Genomic DNA, 13,735 nt, shown 5'->3' on the forward strand with positions numbered 1-13,735 from the left:
GGTCTACATTAGGGCTGTGACGAGGATCAAACGAAATAATGCATGTAAAGCACCTGGCACAATGTACGGCCTGGGAAGTTGAGTACCTGAGAATAGCTGATGTCACTATTGTGGGCTCACTATGTGCCAGACGATGTCGTCAGCCATTTATAAGTATTGACTCATTTGACACTCCTAAGAGCCCCTATGAGGTACGTCCAGTGTTCCTCTCCTTCCTCTCCCTTACTCTGTGACTCCATCCCACCTCAGTTTAATGTCTTTTTATGAAGCAGAAAACTGCCCCCAATTCTGTCATGTCTACATGGGAAAATAGGAGGAGGCGCTGACTCCTCCACTCAAGTTGGAGAGAATTAACCCCAGCCCCTAACTCTGTTCACTCACTGTCCCTCCCCAGGGCCTCAGGAAAAAGCATGGAAAACAATAGTTCCACCAGATTTTATTCCTTGGAAATGACCCCAGCCACTGCTTGCCCTCTGTTGGGCCCCCAGGAGGGCCTTTATCCCCCCTCCCCAGATTACATTCACCCTACAAACAGGCTTGGACAATAACTTTGTTACAGAATGTTCCCAGGAATGAGCTCCCCCAAGTTGCTAAGGTTTACATATGGGGACTGGGAAATTCAAAGAATTGGATGAAAAAACCATAGGATCCAAGAAAATGTGGAGGGTTTGAGGATGTGGGAGGGGCTCAGCAGCATCACTGAGAGTTTGCGCCTCCTTCTCATTTGGAGTGGAAGTTGTAGGATTCTGCCTCTAGGAAATGTTCTGACCTGCAGAAGAAATAAAAAGGAGATAATAAGGCTCCAAATCAACTTGACCCCATCATTTATCTCTATGACTATCCATGCCAGAGCCCTTAATACAGTGATATTGAAAATCCTAGATCACCGAGGACTAATACTAAGGAGCCACCTTCCGCCTCCTCCCCATAGACACTCTAGTGGTAGAAGAGGAGGGTAGGCTCTCCTCTTCCCTGTTCCTAATCCCAATAATGCGGCTTAAATCATGCTCTTGGCTAGATCCTGAAGGAAGCACCCCTACTATAAGCACTCTTAGCTAGACCCAATACTGACCCCCTCTATCTTTCACCCCAAAAGACAAGTAGGCAATCAAATCAACAGACATGCTACCTTCTGGATAATTGGACCCAGGGAGGATAGTGTAGCCTAGGAGAGGAAAATATTTGATTAGAAGACAATCTTTGTGGATAAGAGTATCTGGCATTATTTACAGCAAATCGAGCAGCAATCAAAGAACCAGCCCCAAACAGAAAATCAGCAGAGATTGGGAGTAAGAATGGCAAAAGGAGTTCAGGAGGGTCACTCACCAGAGAACCTAGCTCTCCGCCAGCTGAGCAAACCAAGAAAGAAGAGGATGAGGCCCAGCCCCAGAGTCACCACAGACACAGAAACCTTCACTGTTTGTGTCGGGGAGAGCCCAGGTGCTGCAAAAGTAGAAACTTATTAGAATCACTCTCTGTTGTTCATCCCAGAGCAACCTAATTTATTGCAACTTGCACCTAGCAGGTTCAAAAGGTGCTTTATCCCAACCCCAAGGGTCTAGCTCATACCAACCCACTCCAAGGAAATGGTCTTTCCTCAAAACCCCATGCTGTGAATCTGTGCTCCCAGAGTAACCCTGGAGGATCCATCTCCTCAGGGTTAGCTCCCCAGCTTCCAGTTCCTCCCTAATGTGGTGGAGCCTTTCAAGGCATTCTATTGTCTTCCTTAACCCAACAGCATCCTCACCAAAGAATAAAGGGTTCCTCATTCCCCTCTCCATTTACCCCATGATGCCAATGTTTTCTCCCTTACTTGCTCTATCTGAGAGTTTTCCTTTTAAAATGTCTTTCCACCTTTCCTAACTTCCAGTAGTTCTATTCCATTACATTCCAAATACTTATGTGTCTCCTTTCTGTCCACATCCAGATCTCCAGATCTCCCATGCGTTCTTCCAGAACCTGTCTCCATTCCATTCCACAGCCACCCAGCTTCCTGGAGCTGTTCACACTCTGAATCCTGTCCCGCCTGGATTCCTTTCCCATGCTAAAATGAACGCTCCACCAAGGGAGACTCCTTGTGCATGCTGTGAAGATTTTCCCCGCGTGAGCTCAGGTGAGCAGGTGGCTTCCACACTATGCTCCTCATGCCCTTCTCAGCTGCCCAGCAAGACACAACACTCCCCACAGGGGGAGGCCTGGTCCCAGCAGCCAGTCTGGGATCCTGTTCCCTGGCTCTTTGCAGACGTCCTTCCTCTTCCTCATTTCTTCCTCTTCTCTTTCCCAAGAATCTCCACATCTGTGTGCAACTTTTCTTATTTCCTCTCACTACTTTCAATTCTGAGGTTCAAACAATGGTGATTGGTTCTTTGTTCATTATCCCCCAAGCATGCACACCAAAGTGTCTACCAGCCGAGGCTCTTTCCTCCCTGATAGAGCAGCCCAAATTCAGTACTGCCCACATAACAAGAGAAAGTCCCCTTTCTTCTGCAACCTTCTTTATTTCTCCAATTCCCATTCCTGATCTGACAACAAAATAGTTGAAATCTGAGGGTCCCAGAATATAGCATCACAATTTTTGGTTCTGAAAATGTGGTTACCAAATCTACATCCTCTTTTCAGAACACTCGTGCTCTCCTCCCACCCTCAGACAAGCACACAACGACATCAAGCACACCATTACAGCAACAACAATAACTAACTCTTCCCATTCCTGTATCCTATTGCCCCATCTCTGGTCATATACCCTCATAAGATCCTCCAGACTCACTTCTCATTCTCAGCATCCCCCTCTCTACCATACACCATAGATGTATCCATGTCTCACTTCCTCTGACAAAATATTGGTGTTCCTTTTTCAACCACCCACTTCCAAAATCTCTCTGCTTTAACCCTAATTACTCCCACGTGCCAAACACTTACTCCAGTCTTGAAGGATGGGCTCAGGAGCCCCAATGTGCTCCACCACACAGGTGTAGGTGTCCCCAAAAGAGGGGGTTGTGGCTAAATGGGAGATAGTCTGGTATGTCCAGTCTCCATTGGGCTGGACAGTCTTATGGGCACTGCTGTGAGGGGGGACAGGCTGCCCATTCTTCCTCCATGTGATGGTCACATCAGCTGGATAGAAGCCCCACACGTAGCAAGCCAGCATCACAGACTCCTTTGTGTTAAAAGGAGTAGTTTTGGCTACTTGCACAGATGGTGCCCCTGCATAGGATGAAAACATGGTCATGAAGGAGGGCAATATTTTGACTTTTTATCCTACCTGGTTTCTTTCCTGCTTCAATTCTTCATAGATTTTCCCAATATACCCCCTACCCCATCCCATTCCACTACACATCCTTTTGAAAATGAGGAGTTAGAATTTACTCCTGTTCACATTTTCTTTTCTCCCATTCCTTTGCTGCCCCTTCCTTCCTTTTCTCCCAAATTTTCTCCAAAATTATGTTTGATCACAATAAATAGAAGCCAGATCTGAACTGCAAGCTGTTTCAGAAGTCATTGTATTTATTTCAAGCACATAAGCTAACAGTTGTATGGAGTTGTAAGTTGGGGTTTGGAAAGGTAGAAAAAGACTGCTGTCCTCAAATCTCATTTAGCAAATTAATTTGCTAAATAAAGCTTTTTTTCCCTCAGTTTAAGGAAACAAGCCTAACTCAGGACTAACTCTCTTAAATTTGGATTAGTATAGTCCAAATTAATGAGATTGTTAATATTGCCATCTTTTACTAGTTTATTCTCCTCAGTGACCCTCTTGCTTGCCACTACCTTGGTGCTTTTCAAACAAAATCTTAAATAAAAATCCAAGAAATTGTATTAAAATGCAGATTCCCTAGCCTGCATCCCCAGATGATTTCATTCAGTGGATCTGTAGTGGTACTCAAGGGCTTGCATTTTTAACAAGAACTTTCCCCAAGCAATTCTGAGAAAGGTGGTTCAGAAATCACATCTTAAGACACACTACTCTGTCCTATGGAGATCTCCACTCTCAAGTAATTCTCAATGCAAGGGATTAAGAGTGAGTGAACATGTGTCAGAACCCCCTGGAAAGTTTTCCAAATATTCCCAAGCCTGGGCACATCCCATACCTAGAACAGTAGAACCTGGGATAAAGAGGCATGAACCTTTGGAGAAAAGCCATTCTGGGTATTCTGACACACCCTTGGTTGAAGTTGGATCTGCATTCTGAAATGTGCTGCACAGGAGGAAAACAAGCTTACTCTCCCCTCAACAGCTCCTCACCAGCTCAAACATCAGCTCTCTTCTTTATTCCTGCTCCCCCCTGTCAACCACCTTGTTTCTCCTTGAGGGTCAACCCTCTTTCTTTCTACATTCCAGGTCCACACATTTTCTGCTACTTTCCTGCCCAAATCTCAAACCCCTCGCCTGCTAAGAGATCCTCCTTGGCCTCCCCTCTCCTAACTGTGCCTCCTAATAGCCCCTCTGTACCCCTCTCTCCTTACATGTCCTATTTGTCAGTGATCCCCAGAAGGGCTGGGTGTGATTGGCACAGTCCTGGAGCCCAGTGGACAAGCGCTGGAGTAGGTTTTCATATTGGTTGAGGTAAGCTGAGAGAGATTTGGCCAAGGGATACAGCACCCCAAATTCACGAGGAACCATTAAGGCCTGTTCTGGATCCCAGCAGGTCAGCAAATCCTTGTTGAAGGAGACACAATACGTGAAATCTTTTGGAGTGCCATCATCATCCAACAGACAGGTGCTTTCCACATGGGCCACAAAGCCACCTAGAGGAGCCAGAGAAGGAGGCAGGTCAGAGTCCTCTGCAGGGAGCCCAAGCCTCGGTTACCCTCAGTGAGTAGGGCACGGGTTTCCCCCCTCAGGCAGCATCTACTGACCAAGCTCACGTGCTGGAGTCTCTGAGAGCCCCAGTCAAGGGAATAGATGATAGTAACAGAGTTTTTAGATCCCATTTCCTCTTTATGTGAGACTAAGTATGGGGACAGGTGTCGCCCAAAATTATTTGCATGTTTCAACGCAACGATTTAGCCAGGACAAGACCCTCAGGAAGGCAAATTATTGAGTGAGAAAAAGGGCCAAGGGAAAAAGTCAGCCTCCTGTGCTGGATATATTATTAAATATTCACTCCACACATATTAATGAAACCCTCACTATGTACCAGGCACTGTGCTAGGAGCTGGGCATGCAGCAGTGAATAGGACAGCTGTTGTCCTCACCTACATTCCGGCAAGAGATATATATTACACAAATAATTATACAGCTTACTTGTCATTAAAATTGCTACAAAGGTACAGTGCAAAGAGCTATAGGGGTATATAATAAGGAGACAAACTAGTCTGGGGTGTTCAAATCCAATAATAAAACCGAACCCCCTTATCCCAAAACAGGAGCAGAGGAAGGGAGGGTCCCAGGAAGGAACGTCCTTACCTTCTATGGTGCAGCCCAGGCTGAGGCCCAGCAGCAGCAGCAGGAGTGTGGTCATGCTCTGCTCTGGAGGGGACACCGGCAATTCGGTCCCCTGGACCAGCTCTTCCAGGGGCCTTGGGACCTCGCCTGCCCCAGAAGCCCCAGCCTGGGTAGCTGACCTCTAGACTCTGAGTGGAATATGGTATGGCCCAAGCTCCTTGATCCCCGCTAAACCAGTGATTTGAAGCTGCGCGGCCCCTAGATACTAAACTTGTTCCTACCAGATCATAGGTCAGGCGTCCCAAGCTGAGAGTTGCCAGACTGGCTAGCTAGGCGGGGACTAACATGGAGACAAATCGCTGAATGCCTCAGCCTAGCATCATCAGTTACTAGGTAAATCTCATCCTGCCCGAGGCTTTAAACAACTCCTGGTCTCTTTCTTAACTCTTTTCCTGTGGAACAGCCAGTCTGTAGGTGAATTTCCCTAGATCAGCAGAGAGAATAATCCCCATATTCCCAGGATGTGGGTAGCCTGGACTGCCCACCAGCTTAACTGTTTCCCTCCTAGTGTCCTCCTCAAAGTCTGAGATAGATAACATCTCTTGTTTGTTCCTTAAAGGGACATTACTTGGGAAGATAGTGCATAACCCTTGGTCTGTCCTGTCACCCAGGAGATGGGAGGACATGGGGCCCTTCTGGGGCAGGCGGCAGAGGCAGAGCTGCTGACAAGGAACAAGGCACAGGGAGAGTCCAGAGTTAAAGGCCTCAGAGCAAAACTGAAGGTTAAAGGAAGCAGTTGCACCTGAGAGGTCAGGGATGGGGAAATGGGGGAGGAGGGGAGCCCCCTGGGCCTCCAGTGCTTCTGTTCTAGCCACTGGAGCTTCATTTCCTCCTTTCTGCTTTCTGGAGTCAGGAAACCCTATTCTCCTCCACGCTGAGCCATCTCAGGGGAGACCACAGGGCAACTCCTCTTAAGCCCCTTGATAAATAGCTGGTGATGGGCCAGTGCCCAAAGCTCACCCGTCTCCCACAAACTCTGAACTCCCGTGTGTGCTGTGCATTTCCCCAAGGGGTCCCGTCTGTCCCAGGGCAGGCCCCTGCATTATGAAGCCACCAGACAAATGAAATAAAGCTTCCCTATTTTTCTTCCCCTGAAAAGACAGATTTTAAGTGACAACTCATTCTTCAATTCCATTGTGAATTATACAATCAGTAGATTTTTCCATCATAAATTTAAAACTCTAAATTGGCTTCTCTCTACTCCTCAGCAGGCTTCAGGGCTGCCTCTCCTCACCGTAGTTTCTGAGAGCCTCAGGATTTGATTTAATAATGAGCTAAATGAAAGAGGATTAGGAGGGAGTGCCTTGACGCCACACTTAACTGATGGCCCCTAAAGTCCCTGACCCCAAGAGAATCTGATATTTATGAAGAAAAAAGGAAGGGGGGAGGGAAAAAGCATGTAGCCAAAGTGAATGCAGACATGAATATCAGAAACACATAAGACTTATTTTTGGGGCCGGCCCCATGGCCGAGTGGTTAAGTTCGCGTGCTCCGCTTGGGTGGCCCAGGGTTTCTCTGATTTTGATCCTGGGTGCGGACATGCCAACACTCATCAGACCATGCTGGGGCAGCATCCCACATGCCACAACTAGAAGGACCCACCACTAAAATATACAACTATGTACTGGGGGGATTTGGGGAGAAAAAGCAGAAAAAGAAAAAGAAGATTGGCAACAGTTGTTAGCTCAGGTGTCAGTCTTAAAAAAAAAAAAAAGGCTTGTTTTGTGTAATTAATTGAGATTAACTGAAGTTTTGCTCATGTATCCCAGCCACTCCCACTCTCAGCCCCACCTTGGTTATAAGATTGTTCTACACTCTACGTCCTCTAATGAACCATTGAGGGTGTTGGAGCTAACAAAAAAAGGAGTGGGGTATCCAAAATTTGTTGAGCTTCTACTTTGTGGCAGATACTATGCTAGGCAGGCCCTTTATATGCTGTCTCATTTAATCTTAAATGACCTGCTAATTGTCCTCATTTTACAGTTTTGAAAAAGATCCAAATGTTCACACCCAAGGTCTAGAGGTACACACGCAGACACATACACTTGAGTGTGCCCACACACCCCCTGCATCCAGGGACTGAGACGACCCACATAAAGGTAGCTAGTGGCATCCTCCACTGTGAAAAGAAGAAAGGGAAGAGCCACCGATCCATCCAAGTCTTATCTTTCCTGTTCTCAGAATTCCTTCTGCTCTTAGAGCCAGTGTCTCTTCCACTTTCTCTTTCAACAGTTTCTAAGCTGCATGAATTCTCTTCTACACACATACACTTCCTCTTTACATTTCCTCCTCCTCCCTCTACGTGGGAGGTGAGGTAACCTTGCTAGGAGCCAGGTCTTGGGATCCTTTTCAATGTCTCCAAAGCCTCCCCTGGCACGAGAATGCTCGCCGTGTGGTCTTGTGCTGGTGCGGGTGTGGCCAGCCGCCAGCACGCTGAAGCTGAGCAGAGTTCCCTCTTGTGTCTGTCTTCTCTGGCAGCAAAGGGAGATGTGAAACTTTCTGTGAGGCAGCAGCAGGAAATGCAGAAGACTTCACTTCCCTATTCATGAGAAGACTGAGGGTGTTTTTTAGAATAAAACAGGACAGAAAACTCGTGAGACCTGTGCTCAGCAAAGCGGTTTCTTCCTTCCCAGCTTCCTCCTATCCTACTTTTTCTACAGACATGGCTCTGTCCCCCATCTCCAGCCAACCCAAAAGAATATTTCAACTGCCCTCTCCCTTGTTGGTAATTTGATAACTATTTATGTAGCGCCAGGACTGGAGAAGTTAGGGAACCTCAGCCAGCTTCCCACATGCTGTCCCTCTTTCACTGCCGCTGTGCAAGGGCCCAAAGAGTGAGCCCTCTCTCTTTGCCTGCCTCTTCCCATAGGCTGGCCATCTCGTGCCAGAAGGGGACCAACTACGGCATTGATGTGCAAAGCATTACAGGGAACACCCAGCTAGGAGGTGTGGACTTTGCCCCCACATCATTTGCTCATAGGTCACTGGGGAATGAGAATAAACATCTATAAAGATAAGAGTTTACGTTAAAGCAAGTAAGCAAAAAGGCCAGCGGACTTAGAAGAGAAAAGAGAAATCATTGTGGCTGTGGTAGGCAGGGAGTTCTCCCTATTGAGGAGGGGCCTGGAGTGAGCCTTGAATATCGAGCTGGATTCATGTCGGAGAAGAGAAAGGAAGATGGCATCACAGTCCTGGCATTTAACTCCATAAGCCTAGCAATATTATAAGGTGCTGTCGGAGGTCTATCAGGAACCTGGGCTGGCAAAAACAAAAAAGAACTACAATAAAGTCACTGGCATGGCACATTAAAGGAAGTCACAAGTGTGGTCTCATGCTTTTCCTGAGAGTCTGACCATAGATATTTCCCAAAGTCGCTCCCTGTAAGTTGTCAGGTTCCTCTTCTGGACAGATGGTTTTAACTCAAGCCTCCATTTTATAAACTCAAAAATTGCTCAACTTGTGAATCATTTGTAATCTAAAACCAATAGCACGAAACCACAGTGGTGACTTCCTTCAATGTCTTTTCAAAGCTTCACATACCTGCACTTTTCCAGGACTACATTACTTCCCGGTCTGTTCAACCTCAGCCCCACCCACCTTCCACTTCACCTCTCTCCTCTCACTCCCTCTTATCTGTGAGGATTCACTGCTCTATGCCTGACCTTTGCATTCCAGGTGCTGTAACAAGTTCGTCATCATTCCATCCTGCAGCCAAATTACTTAAACTACTAGGAAGGATTCTGCCTGATCTGCCACCACAACTCTTGAAGGGTGTTATTATCTCCATCTTAACTATGAGAAAATAGAGGCAGAGGGAGGTTAGTGATTACCCAGATTTACCCATATACTAAGTAATAGAACCATGACTTGAACTCAGGATTTATGATTCTAAATCCTATACCCCTAAAAATTGATTAGAAAATAATTGAAAATTGCCAACCACTTCTAATAGTAATAAAAACCATAATATATTTAGAAATTAACATACAAAAGTCTAAGAACTTTATGGGAAAAAAGAAAACTTCATTAAAGTACATAAACGAAGACCTCAAGAAGTGAAGAGACATACTATATTCATGGATGGGCATCCAAACAGAACAAAGAAGTCAATTTCCCTCTATATCTCTAACCCACATGCTGTCCCAACCAAAATCATAGCAGGATTTGGGGAGAATTTGACAAGCTGATTCTAAAATGTACGTGGAAATAAAGTCCATGAGTATCTTAGATAATTTTGATAAACACGAGCAAAATGAGGTTTTGGGGGAGGTGAGGTAGTAAAGGAATGGAAACTAGCCCTGCCAAATATTAAAACATATGAAAAAGCCATAATAATTAAAACAACATGATACTGACACAGGAACTGATAAACTAATGGAACTGAATGATCCAGAGACAAATTCATGCATAGAGAGGAACTTGGTATAAAATCCCTAGGAATAAATGGAATATTTGGTAAACGATATTAAGAAGATCAGTTTACCATTTGGAGGAAAAGAAAGTTGTATCTCTATTCACATTATTTAGAAAAATTCCAGATCAATAAAGATCTAAATGTGAAAGGAAAACAATAACACTAATAGAAGAAAGCATAGTGGAATATCATAAATGGCCAGACAAATATAAAACAAAGGTTTTTTTACCCAAAATTATTCATCAGCAAAAGAGGGCATTACCTTATATATAAGTCCTCAGGTTTTTTCTTTCCAAATTATGGCCACTCTCTCAAAGCTGTTTGGGGAAGATGCATTATCCTGAAATGATCTCAATTAATAAACATATGAGGAACCTCCATGATGTCTTCCATAGTGGCTGCACCAATTTACATTTCCACCAACAGTGCACAAAGGCTCACCAACAGTATGGAAGTTCCTCAAAAAAATAAAAGTAGAACTACCATATGATCCAGCAATTCCACTTCTGGGTATTTATCCAAAGAAAACAAAAACACTAACTCAAAAAGATATATGCACCCCCATGTTCACTGGAGCATTATTTACAATAGCCAAGATATTGAAATAATCTAAGTGTCCATCGGTGGATGAATGGATAAAGAAATTGTGGTGTACATATATATATATATACATATACACATACATATACTTAATGGAATATTATTCAGCCATAAAAAAGAAGGAAATCTTGCCATTTGTGACAACATGGATGGACCTCGAAGGCATTATATGCAGTGAAATAAGTCAGACAGAGAAAGACAAATACTGTATGATCTCTCTTATATGTGGAATCTAAAAAAAAACTAAGCTCATAGATGCAGAGAACAGATTGATGGGTGCCAGAGATAGGGCATGGGGGATGGGAGAAATGGGTGAACTGTTTGAGGGATTTTTTTAGTTTAAATAAATCGATTAATTCTTTTAAAGGTTAATAGCATAATCAAAAAAATAAGTACATGAGAAGAATTAGAATAAAATTGTTTTATGAAATGTGACAGTGGAAATAATATGCTTATGTTAATGTATTATGTTATAAAATATGTGATTTTAAATATGTGAGTTTGTAACTAAATAAAAGTAGTTAGCAGACATTTGACTATTTCCCTATAACTTCTATAGCCCTAAAACTTTATATAATGAAATTGGTCAAAACCCTTTTAAAATAGTCTCGTTGAGAAAATGGAGTATCACCTTATCACTTCATATTCCAGCAAAAATTGTGTCTTGGAGTTAGAAAGGATTTCTTGAGATCGTAAAAGCACAAACCATAAGGATTTTGATAAAATTAAATAATTCTATTGAGGGAAGGAAGTGAATACAAATTTAACTGATGAGCAGCAAACTGGAAGAAGGCATTTGCAGTATTCATACTGACATAGGATTACTACAGAGAATATATTAGAAATCCCCACAAATTCACAAGAAAAAGACAAGAAAATGCAATTTTTAAAATATGCGCAAGATACGAATCAGCAATTCACAGAGAGAGAAACCTACAAAAAGATGCCCAGCCTCATTAGTAATGAGAGAAAGGCAAATTGAAATGAGATAACCACTTTACACCCACCATATCGCCAACATTTGAAAGTCAAATAACTTCAAGTGCTAATGATGAAAAAAGAAAATGAGAATGACCTTACTCTGTTGGTGGGAGTGTAAACAGTTTATGATCCCCGAATTAAAGAAATTACAAACTGGTTGGGTGAAAAAAATTGACATATGAAACAAGGCAGCATATCCTTGAGAGCAAAGTCTGGTGAAATGCACTAAGTCTTGGAAGAGTTTTTTTTTTTTTTTTAAGACTTTTTTTTTTTTTTCCTTCCCAAAGACACCCAGTACATAGTTGTATACTCTTAGTTGTGGGTCCCTCTAGCTGTGGCATGTGGGACGCTGCCCCAGCACGGCCCAATGCGGGTGCCATGTCCACGCCCAGGATCCAAACTGGCGAAGCCCTGGACCACCGCAGCGGGGTGTGCAAACTTAACCACTCGGCCACCCGGCCAGCCCAGGAAGAGTTTAATAAAGGTCGATTACAGCTGGAGGATTAGGGATGGGTTCATGGAAGAAGACAAACTTGGGTTGGATCTATGGTGTTGTTTAAGATGAGAAACACACTGAGCAGAAAGTGAAGGCATTCCAGTGAGAAAAAAATCCCTGGACAAATGCCTTAAAGTGAGGACAGACACGACACTGTCAAGGAAGAGTGGTAAAAACCAATTCACTGAAGAACAGGATTCCTGCTAGGAAGACTGGGTAATATTTTTTATTAGAAGGCAGACACCAGACCAGAGAGGATCTTGAATGCTTCTCAAGTATTATAAGTAATAGTACCATAGGATTCTTTTTTTTTTTTTTTTTTTTTTTTTGAGGAAGATTAGCCCTGAGCTAACAGCGGTTGCCAATCTTCCTCTTTTTGCTGAGGAAGGCTGGCCCTGAGCTAACATCCGTGCCCATCTTCCTCTACTTTCTATGTGGGACGCCTACCACAGCATGGCTTGACAAGCGGCGCCGTGTCCACAACCGGGATCCAAACGGGTGAACCCCAGGCCGCCAAAGCAGAATGTGTGCACTTAACCACTGCGCCACTGGGCTGACTGGCCCCCGTAGGATTCTTGACCAGAGAGCACCTAACCTAAGCCCATCATATTACAGATGAGGAATTTGAGGCCCAGAGAGTGACTTGGTTAAGGTCACACAGCATAATAAAGGTAGTTTTAAGGCTTGACTGGCAGGAAATTCTGGATACGTTGGAAAATAGAGAGATAGAAATCAGAAAGAACTAGAAAGCAATAAGAGACGGGTGTCGAATAGTAAAATGAAAAGAAAAAGAAAAGTATCTCGAGGAGAGAAAATAGAATACTTGAAGGGAAATTCAAAGTAAGTTCCAGAAAACAGAAAGAGGTTAATGATGCTGCTCAGTTCCCCTGTGAAAATCCTTGCTAAGTTATTGAGCACCTTTCCTATGTGCTAAATACTGTTCTAAGCATTCTATAGATATTAACTTATTAAATAAGCTTATTAAATAAACTTCACAACAACCCTGTTAAGGTGGGCACCATTGTTATCATCATCCTTTTACAGAAAATGATACCAAGGCACAGAAAGGGTAAGTGACTTGCCCAAGGGCACACAGCTAAAATTTGATAGTGACGATTGAATTCCCAGCAGTCTGGTTCCAGAGCCCATTCTCTTAATCAGTGCACGTGCTGCGCTTAGAAATGAGATGGTTTAGAGGAAGTACCAACTCCTGGGAAGAACTGGATATTTTCCCTTAGATTAGATTCTGGTACAGTTCAAAGAACAGAGACTCCCTCAACAATAGCAACATAATTTCACTCTTAACCTTAATGCCACTCCCTCCTCCAAAGCAACTCCCAGACCCTAAGGAAAGCAAGAAATAAAACATGCAAAGTAATTTATCACCAGCGGTCATGTGCTCCCTGCCCCCACTGTCGGCCCAGGACAGCACTGTCACAGTTCTCCTTGGATGATCCAGTCAGGCCAAAGAACAGGTTGTTAGGAAGGGCCCATGAATTCTGAGTCCTTCCACGCTGCTCATACTTCACTTCAGGAGCTTGATGCTGTTCTCACAGAACCGATATGACGGAGTTAGAATAGCATCTGAACGCTGATTTTTCCCACTCCTGAGCTCCTGATTTCCCAGCTGTGGTGCAGGCTAAAGAAAGTTACATATTTCTCAAGACAGCCTATACTAGGCATAAACATTTTCACACACAGTAAAGTGCAAAAAAATCACAAGCAGGTTCCTCCACCATTTTGTGAGCAGATTATCAGAAAGTAGCTCTGCCTTCATTTGTCACATATTTTACACAAACTGG

The 13,735-nt window shown here is 43.9% G+C and overlaps 1 protein-coding gene across 3 annotated transcripts; it reads right to left on the minus strand.

Annotated features, from left to right (window-relative positions):
- Positions 1-420: 420 nt before the first annotated feature.
- On the minus strand, positions 421-7,933 carry LOC100060996 (HLA class II histocompatibility antigen, DM beta chain). Of its 3 annotated transcripts, XM_005603792.4 has the most exons (6): positions 5,404-7,933; positions 4,461-4,742; positions 2,920-3,204; positions 1,327-1,443; positions 1,130-1,165; positions 421-769 (listed from the first exon to the last, which is right to left on the minus strand). In XM_005603792.4, the coding sequence occupies exons 1-6, from the start codon at positions 5,456-5,458 to the stop codon at positions 753-755; spliced, it is 792 nt and encodes a 263-aa protein (XP_005603849.2). In that variant the 5' UTR covers positions 5,459-7,933; the 3' UTR covers positions 421-752. The 3 variants fall into 3 exon arrangements, with proteins under 3 accessions (XP_005603849.2, XP_005603850.2, XP_070100494.1); XM_005603793.4 differs by lacking the exon at positions 1,130-1,165 and having other exon boundaries at positions 5,404-6,710; XM_070244393.1 differs by lacking the exons at positions 1,130-1,165; positions 1,327-1,443 and having other exon boundaries at positions 5,404-5,705.
- Positions 7,934-13,735: the final 5,802 nt, after the last annotated feature.

This window comes from Equus caballus, chromosome 20 (assembly GCF_041296265.1).
Source record: "Equus caballus isolate H_3958 breed thoroughbred chromosome 20, TB-T2T, whole genome shotgun sequence".
Lineage (NCBI taxonomy): Eukaryota > Metazoa > Chordata > Mammalia > Perissodactyla > Equidae > Equus > Equus caballus.